This window comes from Diuraphis noxia, unplaced genomic scaffold, assembly GCF_037042655.1.
Source record: "Diuraphis noxia isolate RWA-SAM2 unplaced genomic scaffold, SU_Dnox_SAM2 contig0005, whole genome shotgun sequence".
NCBI lineage: Eukaryota > Metazoa > Arthropoda > Insecta > Hemiptera > Aphididae > Diuraphis > Diuraphis noxia.
The window spans coordinates 15,303,327-15,323,226 of record NW_028301715.1 but is presented as its reverse complement, the minus strand read 5'-3'; the positions used below and the strand labels follow the sequence as shown (position 1 = coordinate 15,323,226).

General features: G+C 27.0%; 2 protein-coding genes across 6 annotated transcripts in view; one reads left to right on the top strand and one right to left on the bottom strand.

The window, feature by feature from the left end:
* The window catches only part of LOC107162988 (orexin receptor type 2-like), a 144,704-nt gene extending 138,162 nt beyond the window's left edge, over positions 1 to 6,542 (top strand). For all 5 annotated transcript variants that reach the window (XM_089229647.1, XM_089229649.1, XM_089229650.1 and 2 more), the window contains 5 exons: positions 1,748 to 1,937; positions 2,131 to 2,264; positions 3,162 to 3,305; positions 3,403 to 3,567; positions 4,656 to 6,542. In XM_089229647.1, coding sequence (XP_089085773.1) covers positions 1,748 to 1,937; positions 2,131 to 2,264; positions 3,162 to 3,305; positions 3,403 to 3,567; positions 4,656 to 4,799 — 777 coding nt within the window. In that variant the 3' untranslated portion in view covers positions 4,800 to 6,542. The remainder of the gene's footprint in view (positions 1 to 1,747; positions 1,938 to 2,130; positions 2,265 to 3,161; positions 3,306 to 3,402; positions 3,568 to 4,655) is intronic.
* Positions 6,543 to 11,738: 5,196 nt separating this feature from the next.
* Positions 11,739 to 19,394, bottom strand: LOC107162995 (succinyl-CoA:glutarate CoA-transferase). Its single transcript, XM_015510201.2, has 4 exons — positions 18,776 to 19,394; positions 14,482 to 14,807; positions 13,135 to 13,442; positions 11,739 to 12,037 (listed from the first exon to the last, which is right to left on the bottom strand). The coding sequence occupies exons 1-4, from the start codon at positions 19,195 to 19,197 to the stop codon at positions 11,813 to 11,815; spliced, it is 1,281 nt and encodes a 426-aa protein (XP_015365687.1). The 5' UTR covers positions 19,198 to 19,394; the 3' UTR covers positions 11,739 to 11,812.
* Positions 19,395 to 19,900: the final 506 nt, after the last annotated feature.

Below are 19,900 nucleotides of genomic sequence, written 5' to 3'. Positions count from 1 at the left end.
GGCGGGTAAGTCGTTGATGTCGCTCTGCTGTACAGTGGGTTACTGTAATGGATGGAATTAAATTTGAATCCAATGATATTATATCATTGTATAACGAAAAACGATTCTGAGTGAAGACGGTTTATCTGTCTAGGATATATTATAGATTATTAAAAATTTTCAAATCTTAGATTTATAAAGAAAATTTTTTAATAATTTCTAGTTTAAAATAATTTGCGAATTTTCGTGATTTTCGTGATTTTTAAATATGTTGTTAAAATTCAAACTTTGAATGCTTTTTAAAAAAAAAAATTGTGCCAATATATTTCTTTTATATTTCACCTGCTATTGTAAAAATATATTAGGAGCCTTATATAAAATTTAAAATTCTTAGATATAAAAGGAACATTTTTTATGAATTTCTAGCATAAAATAATTTGAACATAGCCGTAATTTTTACGTATTTAGTCAAAATTTGAACTTTAAATGCTTATAAAAAAAAATTTGTGACAATATATTTATTTTATTTTTCAACTGCTTTTGTAAAAATATATTATGAGCCTTGTATTAAATTTTCAAATCTTAGATATAAAAGGAAATTTTTTTATGAATTTCTAGCATAAAATAATTTATGAATTTTTGTGATTTTTGTGATTTTTACATAATATGTTGTCAAAATTCAAACTTTGAATGCTTATAAAAAAGAATCGTGACTATGAATTTCTTTTATTGTTCAACTGCTATTGTAACAATATGTTAGGTGCCTTGTATTAAATTTTCAAATCTTAGAATTAAAAAGAAAAACTTTTATAAATTTCTACCTAAATATTTTGAAAATTTTATCAAATATAGAAAATGCCTATATAAATATTCAGTCAGTCAAAATTTCAAGTATCTGTGGTCATTTGTTTTAGAGTTACACCAAAATAAGGAAATCTCTAAAAGTGAAATTCCAATGTTGTAAAAATTTAAATTTCAAATGCTCATAAAAATTTAATTTAAATTTCCAGTGGACTTTTTATTTGTGATAAAGATTGAAAAACTTGTAAGGAATCTTGTAATAAATTTTCAAATCTTAGATATAAAAGGAAAATTTTTTATGAATTTCTAGCTTAAAATAATTTGTGAATTTTCGTGATTTTTACGTATTTTGTCAAAATTCAAACTTTGAATGCTTATAAAAAAGAATTGTGACTATGAATTTCTTTTATTGTTCAACTGCTATTGTAACAATATGTTAAGAGCCTTGTATTAAATTTTCAAGTTTTTCTGCCAAACAAATAAATTTTTATCGATATTAATTTTAAAAAAACTAATAATGATCGAAAATTTCAAATGCCTATGAATAGTTCAACTTAAGTCGAAATTTTTTGAAAATTGCATGGTGGATATAGAATATACTTACATAAACATTCAGTGAAAATTTCATGTATCTATTGGATTGGTCATTCGTTTTAAACCAAAATGCGTAAAATTTCCCGTTTTTCCCTTAATTTTTAGTTTGCAGTTTTTCTCGATTATTTAGAAAAGTATTCAGAATTTTTTACTTTTGACCCCCCAAAGTACCAACTAGATTCACTTTCTGATCGAACGAGGCACTGAAGTCAAAAATCGAAACATTTTTACTGCCCCAAAACGTGATGACAGACACAAAAAAAAATAAAAAATAAAAACACACATCATGGTAAAATCAATACATTCATAGCTCCGCTCAGAATCTAAAATGTAATTCAATTTTAAGCTTATGTATATAATTGTTTATAAACAGGTCATACTTGCTTTATGGCTTGTATCCATGACTATATTTGGCCCAGTTCTATGGGTTCGTCAAACAGAATCTGTGGAGTTGGGAGATGATCCAATATTAATCGATGCTGTTCATAGATATGGCTTGGCTTGGTGTATAGAGGACTGGGGAAACCCTCATGCAAAATCTACGTTATCTAAACACGTTTATGGTACATTTTATATTATAACACTTATTTCTAGATCGTAATAGCTAACTACATCAGAAACATAATTACAAAAATAATTTATAAAATTTAATTTTAATACTTCTATGCACTACTATCATTATTTTTACATAGTACCATTCATAGTATACAGAATTATGCAGAACATTGAAAAAGTAAAACGTAAAACAATTTACAGGTATTCTATGTTTTGTGCTGGTGTATGCTACACCTGGATTTCTGGTGACTGGAGCTTACACATTGATGGGTCGAAGACTATGGGCAGTACGACCACCGTTTGATGACCAGCAGGGCATGATAAGTGTTCAACAGGTTAATAAATATATTATAATATATTTTCGTAAATATATCAATTGGAATGTAAATGAGTGGTATATTTTTTTTTGTTTTCATGGCAGTTCTAATTTTATTTTGTTGTTATCCGTTTTGTGACCTTTCGTTTTGAGATTTTAATGGTCTACGAGTTTTGGTGTATAATGTGTATATTATGTTTGATATTTTCGCGTCTTAATGCCGAACTATGTATTTTAGTACTCAAAACGCATTATAAACATTATGAATTCCGAGAAAATGCCGTTCGCATCTTTAACCGCAGCCATCTCGGCAAATGTCTGATATTTTGTTTCACCCTTAATTCAGAGTATATTAATACAAATATATATATTTGTTAAAAGAGACTTCGCTGTATAATTATGATATCTATAAATAGGTTTTGTACATATTTATGAAACACTCCTATATATACGCCTATTTAAGACTTAGTGCCAAACATGGAATATATAACATCATAAATATAATTTATATTTTATACTATTTGGCAAAGTCAATTGTCTTTAATAATAAATTACCTGGTTTAAACATATTTTAGAAGAAATAAAATAATTACGAAATTATACATCTTAAGTTATTATAAAAAGTTGTGTTCATTATTTGGATGTTTACATTTTAAGGTTCACAATAAATTATTACGAATAATTAAAATAGTTAACTTAACCCGAATTTAATTTTGGCCATTAATGTTCAAATATTAAAATATATTACAAATTAAAACAAACTCAGTTAATAATAATATAAAAACGAATTTTCATAAACCAATATTTATTTGGTATTTTAACTATTAATAAAATAATAAACATTCGCCAATTCCTTTCATTTAACCAATTTACATAATATGATAATATTTAGTTTAAATTGTATTTTAATTTTCAGGTTAGGATGGTACGCGAGAGACGTAGAGTAGCAAGAATACTCTTTGTCTTAGCAGTAATATTTGCTTTATGTTGGTTACCATACAACTTATTAACACTTTTTTTAGACTTAGATATCGCACTTGATAAATTTGGTCTAGATCAGGTATTTACGATATTACATCAAACTATTTTGTCTTTTTTCGTACATACGAAATATAATATAAATATTCAATATGTAATATACCTTATCTTTTTTTTAGGAGTATTTAATGAAGTGGTATCCTTTCACACTACTTTTAGGCCATGCGAATTCAGCGATCAACCCTCTGCTGTATTGTTTTATGACGAGGAATTTTCGAAGAACAATTAAGGGTTTCGTATGTAATACTGGAATCGCTAAACCGAGAAGACGAAATCGATGCAAAGTAAGTTGATAGTCTACGACTTTCAATGAAAAAAATGTAATCCTTTTGTCGAGTATCTATATGTATAATAGATATGAGTGTATACATCATTTTTAGTACAGAGAAATTAATATATATATATTACCATATTAAAAACCATCATCAGATTTGATGTTTTAGGCCATATTTCTTCATATTTTTAATATTATATTGGATAAAAAAATAAACTTTAAAAGTACAAAACTTTTGTTGTATAATGATGAGATGTAATGAAAAAAGGTCAATATTGTATAATTGAGGTTGGCAACCTTTTTGATACTGTTAAGTGCCAAAAAAATAAATAGACATTTTTCACGGGTCACAGTTTGAATACGCCTTATTTTATTTTAAATAAAAATGTGTTATAATATAAAAATTAAATTACCTATTTAAGTCACCTATTAACTGTTAAGTATATCAATTTAAAAATATATCTACCAATAAATAACGTTTTAATACCCCGTTTCTAGAACATACCATCTAAGTCCATGGTTTTTATACACAATATCTATATTTTCATACAAATTATAGCTTTTACTCGAGGGTCACAAAAAAATGTTAAGAGTGCCACATGCAGTTAAAAATGTCAAATACATACAATATAATATTTACAAATTTCCTGATAATGTGAAATGCAATATTTTTATGTTTTGGTTCATCCTTTTTTAGAACATTAAATTTAATTGTTTACGAAATAAAAACAAACCTTTGGTTTTTATTTCCTACAAATATGTTCTACATATTCTAATAATCGTATAATATGTCATAAAAATACATTTTACATACCCAAATATACGAAAAATAAATTAATAATACACCTTATTATAGATTAATTTAAATTCAATTAAAATATAAAATCAATGGATTGAGTATGTACTTAACAATTTACATGAAGTCCAAACCCAAAAATATTCAATAAACTTGTATATATTATATTAATTTGTCGTCCAAACAATATGAAATGTAAAGAAAAAGTTTATACTTACCTCAAATCACTCGAAATATAGAAGCACGTAACAAAAAATTTGAAAAATAAATTATAAGTCTGGATTTTCATTAATCGGTTTCAGAAAGGGCTGACCGAAAAAAGCACAACAAGTGGATACGGCTCGTTCCGCAACCCACGTCGGCTGTGTTTCACCCTAGCCCAGCTACGCCAAAACAATACAGTCCAAACACGAACTGCAACGATATCAAACCTTGCTGTTCTGTAAATGAAAAAGAGTTCATTTTGTAATATTATATTGTATTAATTTGCTTGAATTAATTTGTATATCTATATAATTAATGTATTATAATGTATAAAGCTTGATGTATGTCCAATGTCCATACTCAGTAAAACTACTATTATGTTTTTTATTATTATTATTACTATCATCATAATTTTATTTTTTTATAAATACCTTACTAAACTTTTTTCTTAAATTTAATGATTTGAATATATAATAATATTACTGTACATACTTACTTAATATTGCTCCTTTATAGAAACTTACCTCAATGGTATTATGTAATTTTAAGACTCCTACATCAAAGTACATACAATATTATGTAACTATTCAATGTCACCTATATAATATTATAATATTAATAATGCAACATTCATATTATATAAAAATAAGACAAAAACTAATAAAAAACCAAACATGGATCGGAGGTCGGATATTGCAGAATACCGATAATATAACTGTCTCACTCTCGTTTAGCTCACTTTAATACCAGATGATATTATTGGTATGAATGAATATATTTTAGTACAAATTTTAATCACTATTAAACATTCAAATAACGATTCTATAAGCGATGATGACTGACCAACCATATTTATTGAAATTCCAAGTTGAACTTGAACTTAAAAATTCTATAAAAATAAATCGAACAAAATATTATCATCATAAAATATTTCTGTACTTCATACTTTGCAGTTTGCACTCCTTATAAATGATACCCATAATTTTATTATTATATAAATTAATAAAGACTTTTGAATAATTCTATCATATATATTTTTGACATAATTTATTTTATTAATATTAATATTTTGTGAATGAAATTTAGTGTAAAATTTAAATAAACGATTTTATAGAATGTCCAAAGTCCACTGCGAAGGTGCTAAATTATGACAACATGTTCAAAATTTTTTAGTAAAGTTTTCAGAATTGATGGTAGGTATAATAATTATCTATGTTATTTCCGATCAATTTTTACAAAAATATTAAATTATGTTTGATAGGATTTTAAATATTTATTTTTTGCATAATTTTTAATATTTTTAAAAATAAAATACATGTTTTGCCGTTAATTAGTTCATATAAATCCTAGCTCTGACTATAAATCTAACCTACAAATGCATCAAATATTTGCTTAGATTTAAATAGAAAATTTTCAAATTTTATGAACCTATCAAAAAAAGAATAATCATTTTCAAACGGAGTATAAATCTATATAATTATTAGATACATATTATACGCCTACAGTTTTTATAATTATTTTGTTAATTAAACCTACTTTATATAACATCAAGTTTGTATGATTTGATTTTTAATCTTGAATATATAATAAGTATTATAGTCATTGTTTTAAATTCTTGTAGAATTATGATCTTTGAAATTGCAATATATAACAACCAAAATTGATTTTAGTAGATGCATATAAAATATATTTTAATGATATTGTTATAAAATAAATAAATATGTATCTATTGACGTATTTCTATAAATATAAATAATAACTACAAATGATATATTTTGGCATTTTATTGGTACTTATTCCTACTATATATTATGTTGTAATAATCGATTGACGAGTGTTTGAATAATCAGGCGGTCGTATTAATCGTAAAACTATGTTGTATGTTCAATTATATGTGACCAGTTGTAATAATTTTTGAGATTAATCAACATTTGTGGAAAGTTAGTTTAAGACGATAAATATACGTTGATTCATTCATTTTTTAAAGTAGGTACAATAACTTTTAGAATTTAAGATTTTTCATCATCCTCTGCATCTTATATCATATTTCAGTCGTCTGATGGACGTTCTTATAATTATTTTCAAAATCTTATATAAATAAACTATAATTTTTTTGTATACAACCTTTATTATTTTATTTGCCATATATGAGTTGATTAAAACATTCATAGAAATATAAATTTATGTGAAAATTGAAGAAATTTCGATGTTTCATTGTTTTATTTTACGTACCTATGTGTATAATATGGCCTAGAGTTTAAGCCTTTCGCGTGTATGACCTCAAAAAAATATTCCCAGCAGCTAAAACAAATTGGTAAAAAAAATCTTTAAACATATTTCCGCCCGATACGCCATTTATACAATTTTCTGCACTTAGTTATATGTTCACATAATGATGTAGAGTATTTTGTTTTAAAAGGCCAAAAGAACTTCTATTGATGTTTCTTGGTACACAATTTAACATTAATATTTTTAATATTTATAGTCAAGATTCGTTAAAACCTGAGAGGCTACATAACATATAGGCGAGCACATAGAAATCCGAATTAGCCTGAACTTTTTTCAGGCATCAACAGCCACTAAATATTGAATTATTAGACTGGATAAATTTTAACTCTATAAAATAATATTTGTAAAAATTAAGTACAATGTACAGTAAAGTTAAAAATAATGTGTGTGTGTGTATATACAGGGTGATTCTTTTATCAAACAACACTTATATGGTGTTTGTGTGTAAATACCACCTAACATACACCTATAACACACAAACACCACCCAAAACCACCCAACTTTGGGAGACTATATCTTGTAAACGAATTGACGAAAAATGAAAATTTAAACGTGAAAATTCATTGAAAAAATAGCCTTTTTAGTTTATCAAATTTTAAGTATAGGTTGTCATTTGAAAATTAAAAGTTGATAATGGTTAACCTGATAAATATAAGGGTAAAAATATTTAAAAAATATATAGTTCTAGAACAAGATGGTTCCAAAATTTTGAAAAAAAAAAATTTGAAAAAATTCAATAGTTTTTGAAATAATGAGTGTTGTTTGATAAAAGAATCACCCTGTATATATATATATTTATTTTTTTTGTAAACAATTATAGTTAAATGCGTTTATAGAATCATACAGTTATAATTCTAACTCTATCTATTTATCGGAAATAATATGATTTCAAACAGTAATTATTTTCATCAACAGTTCTAGACATGAAGAATTCTTAACGAAATTGTCTTATCTCGCTCTCGCATCGCACGTCACGATGGTCACAGTCTCAAAAACAAACACACTATGCATGCGCCGTGCTGATATTAACATCCTAATAAAAAATTGTTAGTTGTAATTAAAATATCAATTTGCGAAACAATCTATGTTCAATTCTTTTAGTCTCCACCAGTATAACAAATATAATTTGTTTAAATTGTTGGCGTAAATTTAGTTGATTTATTGTGTCAATCATGGAATTTGCTTGACACCTGACCATTGGTGTCATTTAGACCACGCAAGGTAGACATTTGCGACTTTTGCGTATTTAAATAAATAATTACTATATATTATTGTGATTTTGCTTACTATTCAAATTGGTTGGCCTGAAAAATGTATAACATCTAGATAAGCTTTGTAGTCTGCATAATAATGTGTGTAGGAGGTACTTAGGTTTTAATAAAGAAATTGATGGTATCACTGCGAAAAAAACAGAGAAGAAGCTGTAAAATGATTTCACTGAAATTTCAAATTTTCATGATGTTTTTTCGCCCAATATTTAGTAGTACATTAACAGTAGATTTTAAAAAAGTACGCAAAGAGCAAAATGTTATTTTTTGAAAACGAAAACACATGCAGATATTGTGAGATTAGAACAAGACGGTTCATCATCATTCATCAGACATGAATTTTCAGAATTATATTACGTTATAAATAACAACTTCACGTTACCCAGCACGATTTGTTATTGAAAAAAACACTATAAAAATATTAGCATTTCAATAACCTATAGTTACCTATTAAATTATTTCTGATTTCAATTTTCCGAATTCGAGCAACTCTTTTTCCGTTGACGATTGTTTGATCGAAGGGCACGCAGCTGTAAGCATGTTATAAATCCATAACGTTTATAAAAAAATACATGCATTTTAATTTCGTGGTAAAAATTAACTGCGATAGCATAATATTACCAGTTATTTTCATATTCGATGAAGTTTTATCACTACAATTCTCGTACAGCTGCTATTACATTAATAATAGCTTTATAAGATATACATAATTCGTATGAAAATCCATAAATTGATAAACTACAAAATAACTACGATGAATGTATTATATAGAAGTACTCAGTAAATTCAAAAACATCATGGCGCTTGTGTAATTCACATTTATATAAATTTACGAAATTTATAATATAATAACAAACAACAGAATCATATAATATAATTTAAAGTTTTTAAAGTTTCTTACTGCGGTGTAGTAACTTTCGATGTTCTTGTATAGCATACTAAATTATATTATATTGGCACTGGTTGTGAATGGTAATAATTACTGTCTACAATTAAGGGGGGATCTCGTCCACGATTGATTTTTAGCGAGAGCGACAGGGTAAGGAGATTGAAGTCCTAAAAGCATTATAATAATAATATACATGTAATTATTATAATGATGATAATTATTAATTGTGTTTTCTGGCAGCATCAGCAAACACGAATAAAAATTAAAATAACCATAATATTATAATATATATCGACCCTATTTGGAAACGTTTCAGCGTAACCTATAACCTATGTCTCCTGGTCCATTTAATAATTATTCGATGGGAAATTAACCATAACTCGTCCTTCGAAAAGACACAGTGGTAATATTATGTATTAAAAACAACATCATCAGCGTCTACGCAACATGTATTAAATTTAATCGGTATCCATCTATATTCTATTGCAAATCATCACGTAGGTAAGGTACAATAATATGATATAATTATACTATATATCTAGTAAACGATGCAACTGAAGTGGAAGTAATAATATCGTAGCCCCTCATCGCTTCTCCAGTTTAACTATTATATTACACGAAAAAAAGCTACAATATTATGATATTCGGTCGGAGCATAAGTCGTTTACAGAACGTATAGGTTTCTTTTTTATGAACATACGCGGTGCGGCTATATATAAAAACGTAATTCAAATTGGATAGATAATGTCATCTTAATGTACCTAAGAATATGGTATAATAAATATAAACACGGTTACTCCGTTTGCAAATAAGAATACTACTTAACCCAATGCACAGCAAGCAGAGTACAATAGTTAACCATCAAACACCAACAGCTCGTTAAATGCCGACAAAAAAGCTAGCAACTGCCAGAAATCAAAATAACATTCTCGAATTCCTACATCAATCCACTAAAGCAATTTTGTGAGACGAAAAAAAAGTAAATACTTAAGAAATATTAAAGAAGTAATTAGTATACAAAATGTATTGTTATAGCAATAAGCAAATGTAAAACGATGTCAGTCAATAAAAATATCAATAATAAATGTGTTTAATAAATTTAGGACACTAATGATTTATGGTTAATTCTACGGGAAAGTGCAATAAATTATGTTTTTTTATTTTCAACTAATAATATATGCTTGTATTTTCTTTTCAACTACGTTGTTCAGAAATTTTCTAAGTTTTTTTTCGAATTTGTACAATGAAAATGATGATCAACTTCGGTACTATACGAGTATGGAGTATCACATTTTAGTCATGGTTTAGATTATAAATACTTACGTACATTTTTTATAATTATTTTTATCGAAGCTAAGACGTTGTGGTGATTGATAACTCTAATATAGGATATCACTGAGCAAAGTATAGAGTGTGAATCTATTTTCCATAAGAGTATTAAATATATACCTACATATTATTATGTATATACCGTATATACTATACGTATATACTTACTATAACTACTTTAACTAGTGATTCAAATCGAATCCAAAATACTATAAACTTTACTATACATAATATTATAATAAACAATACGCCAATACAGCAAAAACAAAAGGTGACATGTCTGCGGTAGATCACATCACATGGGTCACTACTCACTAATAAACTTTGAGACATATAGTATATAGTATAAACTTACTTTTCTGTCTTTAATGTCATCTACAGCGCGATACGATTACCGACGTAGTAGATACCTTATATTATTTAATACTTATACACTGATGACGATGATCTACGTCATAAATAGTTTCAACACTAATAAAAATAATTGTACACAAGCCAATAAGTTTTATCCTACAATAAACTTGTTCAATGAATTATAACTACAATTATTTAAAACTGATTTAACGTTGTTTAAATCACAACATTCTTATAATACAAAATTTAAAACGTTAAGTAATTTAAATTGTATAAAAGTAAACAAACATTTTGGTAAATTTAATATTATGAATGTTGGAATGGATTTATGTAGAAAATTAAATTTGGTATCCCCAAATGTAAAACAAAATCCATGTTAATAATTGCTTACATTCTTTGAATTTAAATAATGTTAATTTTTAAATAATTTTCACTTTTGTCATTATATTTAAAAAACTTCATATTATCTTACAAAATATTAAATGTTAATTTTCAAGTTTTAATGCTATTATTATTACGTATTATAATATTATATTTTAATTGGCTTTTTGAACTGCCCCATACCAAACATAAGCTTTTGCTTTTTTGGGAAGGATGTCATATATTGAATATCTTTTATATTTTATTGTAATCTTTAATGACGAAATAAATTACTATTACTATTATTATTATTATTATTAACGCTGCTTACATACTGCAGTATTGCTGTATCATAACTTAATTTGCACGTCAGATGAAATCAAAAAACAACTGATAAGTAGTATTAGGTACTATAGAAACTAAGGTTCAATTAAACCAATACCAATTTACTTCCATTCTAACAATTTAAAAAACATAATATTACGAAGTGATTTTTATATTTACTGCGTAATCAACAAATTTTTGGTGAACTTGTCCATATTCTATCTTTTAGTGACATTCATAAGCGTACCAACAATTGTTGAATAGTCGGTAACCGGTTTGTGGTAATACGGCCACGGTATGTGCAAATTTGCTTCGAATTTACAATGTATAATAATTTGTCTGTCAATCACTCGATAATTTAAACACAATTAAAAAAAAAGTGTATAACCAAATATATTTAAATAAACAAAAATAAAATTGTAAAAAAAACAAACAATAATAATCATATTACGGTTTTTGAGCGCAATAAATCAATTTCTTTAGTGCTGTATCCTAGAGAAGTTAATACTTCATTTGTATGTTGACCCAACAACGGTGGCTCTCTTCGGATTGTATTACTGCTATTCTTGAATGTAACTGCCGGACCGACTATTTTAAGTTTTGCGTTGTATGAGCACTCAATATCTTGGACAATATTTATTTCCTTAACATGTTCGTTGTTAAATGCCTATAAAAATCAACAATATATCTATACTAGTACACTAGGTATATGTTTTATATTCACATTTTATTTTATTTTTAAATTAAATTATTATAAATAATAACTTGTAAAACTAAATAACGTTTATGTAAAACTATTTATTCAAAAGACCATGGCAAAACCGCAAAACTGTGCCAAATTATTCAGATACGAAATAAAACATGGCATAACTCATCTAAATACATGCTTACAATAAAAGATCTGAATTATTATTTTATTAATTGTATGATTTTACGAATAAAATTGACGAGTTAATCATATATATAATTTGATATTCATCCTTGTGTTTAAGAAGAAACGAAGTAGATAAGAACGAGGTTATTTTCTATAATTTATCAATAAATTATTGTTAATGCCTTATTTTCATTAATAATAAACTTTTTTTACATAAAATTACATCAGGGGTTGGAAAACTGCGGATCGCGTTCCACATGTAGTTCTTTCGATCTTAAGTTGCGAGAATGCGACTCTCCAGTTCCACTCACAAAAATTAATATTTTATGTGTAAAAACAATGTTTCATAATATAAAAAAAATTATATTATTTATATTTATTTTGAAAATATGGAATAATACAACAATAAATTGAAACTTAAAACAACAACTTATGAACCGGACTTAACAAAACTCTCAAAAACATGCAAAGCCAATGTTTCCTATTGATGTAACGCTTTAAGTACTTATTTCTCTTGATGTAACCCATTAATTAATAACTGTAAATATCTGTATTATGTCTATTCAAATTTAAAAATAAAATTATATTCAAAAAATTATGAACATTTTTAGTAGCTCTTTATAATCAGAATATTTTTCAATTTTTGTGTATTTAACTTTTGGCTTTTCCGTCAAAAAAGTTTGCCGACCCCTGAACTACATATTAAATTTTATTATAATATTTGCATTCCTCCGGTAAATTATGGTGAGTTACTTTTCTAAAAACTATCCATCTAAAGTTAGAGTAATTTTATATTAATGTAAAAGGTCTTTGTAAATATATGTTATTGATAAAATTATGTGGTTAAATATCTTATTAGTTCTTAAATACTCAAACAAATATAATCATACTTGTGCCATATCATTAACGGGACCATAAGGAAAAGGTACTCCTTCAAAAATCGTCATCCACTCTTCGTTTGTTTTGGATTCTAAAATTGGTTCGATGATGTTATATAACTGTTCTCGATTCTTAACGCGACATTCATTGTTCATGAATCGTTCGTCCGTAGCTAATTCTGGAATTGATATGCGATCGCAAAATGATTTAAATTGTACGTTGTTGCCCGTACCAAAAGTAAGGAAGCCATTCAACGTTTTAAATGCTTTGTATGGAACCATACTTTCATGTTCAGTGCCCCATCGTTTCGTTAGCATGCCTTTAAAATATTTATTTTATTTTACTCAAAATGATTAAAACATGTGAACTTATAATACACAGAGACTAAGATACTTCAAATATATATTGGTGTATTAACAAACTAATATTATGTGTAATATATTATACTCGTAATATAAATTAAATAAAAGTGGTTGTATATTATAAATCAGCGCAACATTAATTACTCAAAAATCTAAGCCATGAATTCTATATTTTTTAGATATTCCAAGGTCATCAGAACTTTTATTTACGGTACATATATCATAATTTTGCATTCCTGGTGTACTTCAAAATCCGTTAAAATTTTTTTTTTTTACAATTTCGTATTATTTATTTTTTGACTATAGAAAATGAAACATCTTGAACTGAAAAAATAAAGGATTTCTCATGACTTGTATGAGGGTTAATGAAGAAGATGATTAAGTTTATAGTTGTTATTAAAATGGATATCATTAAACTATGATTATATTAATTTAATTTGTTAGTGAAACAATTAATTATTAAAAATAAGAGAGAATAATATAAACCGTTCAATTGTTCAGATAATATCAAAAATATTTATCTTTATTCATTTTTGAAATTGTAAGTTATGTTTTAACGGTAATTAGATACTAAAAAGTTGATGAACAACATTATTTGAAAAAATATACCAGTCAATATTTTATTACCCACAAATAGTCCATAATTAAATAATTTTACTATATACGAATTATTTACATATTGTCAATTTTTTACTAATTTTTCATACCAAACAATTACATAACTAATAAACGATACATCAATATAGAAATATATTTCTGATGATGTCTCTATGTTGGTGATATAGTCTGTTATATTCTAGTAATTTTATTAAGTAATAACGTATTTATATTTAACTGTTAAGCTACAAGTTGCTTTGGGTATTTGAAGTATGAGACAGGTAGAACACTTTGACTTAGTACAGGTACACTTGTCGACATATACGTCAAAACTTATAACGAAATAACTATTTTAAAGTAGATAGCTAAAAAGCCACTTATCAATGTATAAAGCATTACCTGCGTTTAAATAATTTGATCCCAAATTGAACATCATTGAAAGCTGCGTCGACAATAGATCACAGTCAATTTTGTCACCTACGCCGCGATATAAAGCCGCTAAAATGGCACCATGAGCATACATGCCAGTCATTAAATCGGTAATGGGTATAGCACATTTTGCTGGAACGGCGTCACCGGTGGCGTTAATTAGACCACCGATTGAAGCAGCAATAATGTCATAACCTGGTTTTTGGTTCCATGGTCCCTTGGATCCATAACCAGTTATCGAACAAAATACTAATTTCTGATTTATCTTGCGTAAATTTTCGTATCCAATGCCATGTCTAACAAAACAGAAACAAGCCGATTAAATACGATTGTTTTATCCATAATATACCAAATATTGTATTGCCATATACAAGTAACCAATCGTAATAATACAATTTAATGCCAAGTTATAAAACTATGCGTCTAACCAGTTATGGATTATACCAATATGGTTATCATACGGTGGTAAACTACTTCAATTAATTATTTCGTAAAATATAAATATCTCAGTTGGCCTAAATATCCATATTTTACATTAAAATAATTATCAACTTCTAAAGATTTATTACGTTGAAATTGAAGCTTTAGTAGATTTAGCCACTTGGAACTTAGTTGTTTAGTATACATACAAATACGATTGTTATAATTTATAATATAATACAGTAATACAAGTATAATATAAATGTAACATACAACTGGACTGCATCAGGAACTGAATATATACCTAGTGTGACATTTTATTAGAGTCTGACTTTTTGCATAAATTAAATCCATATTATTATATATTTATATGCCATCGTTGACGTTATAACAAACGATACATGCGATACGCGCATATTAATATCCGTGTAACAACTGACAGTAATGAGTAACGACCGAACATTATTATGGAAGGTTAATTATAAATTCATAAAATGGTTTTAATTTATACCTAAGATTTCAACATTTAATATAAGATATCTTGCCATTAAAAAAAGTTTAACAGAAAATCTAATTAATTTTTATAAGTAATTGAAGTTCAAAATTTTTCGACTTTCATTATATAATTGAATTCAAATTTAACAGTTTCCATTACAGCGACCCACATGACACCTGACAACAGAATGATGGTACCAACTTGCCTAGATTTTTTTATCTTTTTAATTTACCTTCACTTTTAGTCTATAGGATTAAATAATAAAAATAAGTCGCTCATAAATGTTTTTGTAACCAAAAAAATAGCTGCCAATATGGGCATGCCGGGTACACTGTAAAATATTAGTCCACCAATACTACTAATTTACTTAAACCCACGAATTTATTTATTCTACTAATTTGAGTTCATTAATAGATTAAATAGATTGAATTTATTTAATAAGAAAATTATTTGAAACTTTTTAAAATTATACTATAGCTTTTATATCGATTGTGATATATTGACATCATATAAACGGTGTAGTTTATAATTTTTAGTAAACAATTTTGAATTTTTATATCATAGGCACACTCATTCAAAACTCCTAATGTATAATTTATTTAAAAATAGACGTAATGTCTAGCATGTTCAAAGAAATAATGTAGGTAATAGATACCTAATAATTACATTATGAGAAAACGATGAGAAAAATTAACCAAATAATAAAATATTGTGAACTGTTTAATATGATTATGCTTAATTATACAAAAACAAATAAAAGAACAACATCGAACTATTGAACTTCCTAATCATTATGTGATTTCAAAGGTAGTAGTTCAATTTTGTGAACAGACAATTAATAGATAATGTAAACAATTAACATAAGAACAATTTCAAACCAATATTTATGAATTTAGGTTTGTATTGGGTTTTCAACCATAAATAATTTAACTCTAAATTCTGGAATATATTATTATAATATGCATTAAGTTCCATTTAAATTATTATAAATATTAAAATGCAAATTTCGACACCATTTAAAACCACTAGAGAATTACTTCAAATTGTTGATCCAAGATCATAAAGTAAAATCCGATTTCATAAAAACACAAATAGTTTTAGCTAATCTTAATTTTACTGTACTATATATACATATTGTTTTATATTATGATTACCTACTATAAATCCAATAAAGTGTCAAATTCAGTATTTAGTTTTGTTAAATAATTGAGTAAAATATATTATAATCGAATTATTTTTAAGTACTTGAATACATAGTTTAGATACTTTCTCAAAGAATCTGTATTTAAAAACCAAATACTACTTGTCAACTGCTTACTAAATTCTTTTTGGTTTATATACAGTGTGATCACGATGAGTGGAAACACTCAATAACTATGTGTAGGCTTCATATATTTCAATTCTGCTTTTTCGGCTAACTAATAAACATTATTAAATAGGTATAACATAAAATCAAATTGCTATAACTCGGCCATTATTTGACTTAGAAAAGAAATTCAACCAAGAAAATTCATAAAAAAATACCAAAAAAAATAATTTGTGGTAAAAAATGGATCATGCTATTTAAAAAAAAATTTGTTGTCAGCATGCGCAAAATTAACTGTCAAAAAAATAGTCTTATTGTTTGAAAATGTGTATAATAATGTTTATTAGTTAGCCGAAAAAGCAGAATTGATATATATGAAGCCTATAACACATTAACACATAGTTATTGAGTGTTTCCACTTATCGTGATCACACTGTGTATTATATTATATTCTAATTTTAATCACATTCAATAAAAAGTAAAGAAATCGAGAATTTACATTTATAACATATTTTTGAATGACTCTCATCCAAAATTTCAAATACTTCGACTAAAAAAACAGAAGCGTATTTTATAGGTATTTATACCAAATCATTAAAATATTATTTTCTACAAATATCATTAGTGTTATTTATTAAATAAATATTTCTTTTAAATGTGTATTTTTATTTACGCATTCCATGAAACAAGTAAATTGTTATTTTATAGGTATACTGTACCTCGGAATAACTTCGGATCAAAATTATAGCTAAAAATAATGCTTATTTAATTCAAAAAAGGAAACGTTCAAAGTTTGTCTCAGGTCATAAAATTGGTATTTTTGTCCAATTCAAAATTATTAGTCGAGCTTCAATCCCAGGTAGTTATGAATATTTTAATCCCTTGTTTTACAGAATATCGTTATTAAATTATTTTTATATATGAATATGTAATATTTTGGCTTGTAAAATAAATATTATTTATTAAAAATTTTAATTCAACCTCTAACCTTGAATACCTACGTATTTTTTAAGTATTTCTGTAAGGTATCAGTTTGATATGATATTAAATATAAATAATATGTATAATTAATATTCTAATTTTATTTTTCAGATCTTTAGAATTTTAGTTTAATATAGATAAAATAATATAATTAATTTACGATGTGTTCAAAGAGGTTAGAAACTCCTTAACTATATTTTGTATATTTTAATACCTATTTAAATATTTATCATATACATATAGACTCTATATGTATATGATAAATATCTATATTATAGAGCAATAATAAATAACACAGCTGTTTGTTTATTATAAGTTAAATATTTAATTACATCTAATACTGATTATATCAAATTATCATTTATTGTTCTTTTTCAAACTTTTTTGACCACCGAATAAAATAAAATAACGTACACTGGAAGTTAGCAATTAATTACTTGCTTCCGAAATATTGGTGTTTATTTTTGAATTGCTGTTATAAGTAGTTACTAGTATATTGAACAATAATTGATATCTATTCGATATTTATCAGGAAAAATGAAATTAAAGAATATCATTGACTTTTTATTATTAATATTTCTGATATTAATTATTAGAATAACTTCCGAGCTCTAATATTAATAACCAGTGAAAACGGCCAACTGCAGTAGCCTTATTTTCTTCGTTCGCACCGTATACAATAATTAAAATATTTCCATGTAATACAAGCTTCAATAGAGATCCGTAGACGAGTTATTACGGATAAGTGGAATTCATAGAAACTCGTTAGGATTAGGTTAGTCATAAAGTCCACGATGTCGTTGGTAGGGATGTTGGGGCATATGGCCTGCTTTCTTAAGACTCTGAATTTTTATTTTATTCCCGTCCCGTGGACCCATATGTGTCAGTATGTGGCGCAGTATATACATACCCGTATGAAACATCATCAAATTTGGACAACGGCAGCTACCATAACATCAGTATAACGTTAAAGAAACAATTAACGCAATGTTTCAAATTAATTTGAAACGTCTCTGAAACATAACATTTATGTGACAAAATATTGCACAGTGGGATCTCACCTGTCCAACGTGCCGGGTATGTAGTTCTCGATGAGCACGTGTGACTGCTCAACCAACTTTCGAATGATCGCCCGGCCATCTGGCTGCTGGAAGTCCACGCACACACTTCGCTTGTTCCGGTTCAGCGAGACGAAGTATAAGCTCAAACGGCTCTCGCCACCACCACCGTTGCCGCAGACGTCTACAAACGGCGGCCCGTAACTACGGCTGTCATCGCCGGTCACCGGTCTCTCGATTTTTATAACGTCCGCGCCCATATCAGCTAGCACCATCGCACAGTAAGGACCAGCAGCCACCCTGCTCATGTCCACCACCCGAACGCCGTCAAGCGGTCGTGGACCCGAGCCATCGTTGCTCGTAAAAGTTGCTCGACGAGCCGCCGCCGCAAAAAAAACCGATCGGTCGCACGTTCGACGAAACATAATTTAATTAAAATTGTACAAAACGATTGAATGCGCGACGACGATCTGTGTATAGTGATATTATTATTGTTGTTTTATAGATGATCTTGCACTGCAGTGTCCCATTGGTCGTCGGTGTTTATCGTTGCACTCAGTAAATCCGCAGCTCACACTTGTGTCATAAAATATATGATCATACCGTACGCCTGTCGGACTAATACTGTAGTTGCGATTATTAATTTTTATCAATCCGTTCGATTTCCATATCGAACCCGAACTCTCAACGCCACGTCGCAGTGGTACCATCCCACGAATATTATACTTTTTTTTCACTATATAATAAGTATTTACAGATTGTTTCAACAGATTTCTTTTCCAATTTCAAAAAATGTACATTTATTTTAAAAATGATTATAGATAAAATAGATTGGGGCGAAGTTATGAATATTCTCAAAGTTGACTAGTTGTAACACAATTTATAGATATAAAATTTAGGTAAAGGTAGTAAGGTACCTACCTACATTTTTTATTTTATTATCCCAACATTATAACTGTAGACAGTTCTAAAAATACTAACACGTTTATCAGTTGTCAGCAACGAAAACAAACTTGATAATGGGTATATACAAAGAAACTTCCAATTACCAAACATTTTCAGTCACTGAACTTTTTTCCGCAACTCGGAAGATTAAGCCGATAGAAAGCTTGTAGTTTGTTATCAAAA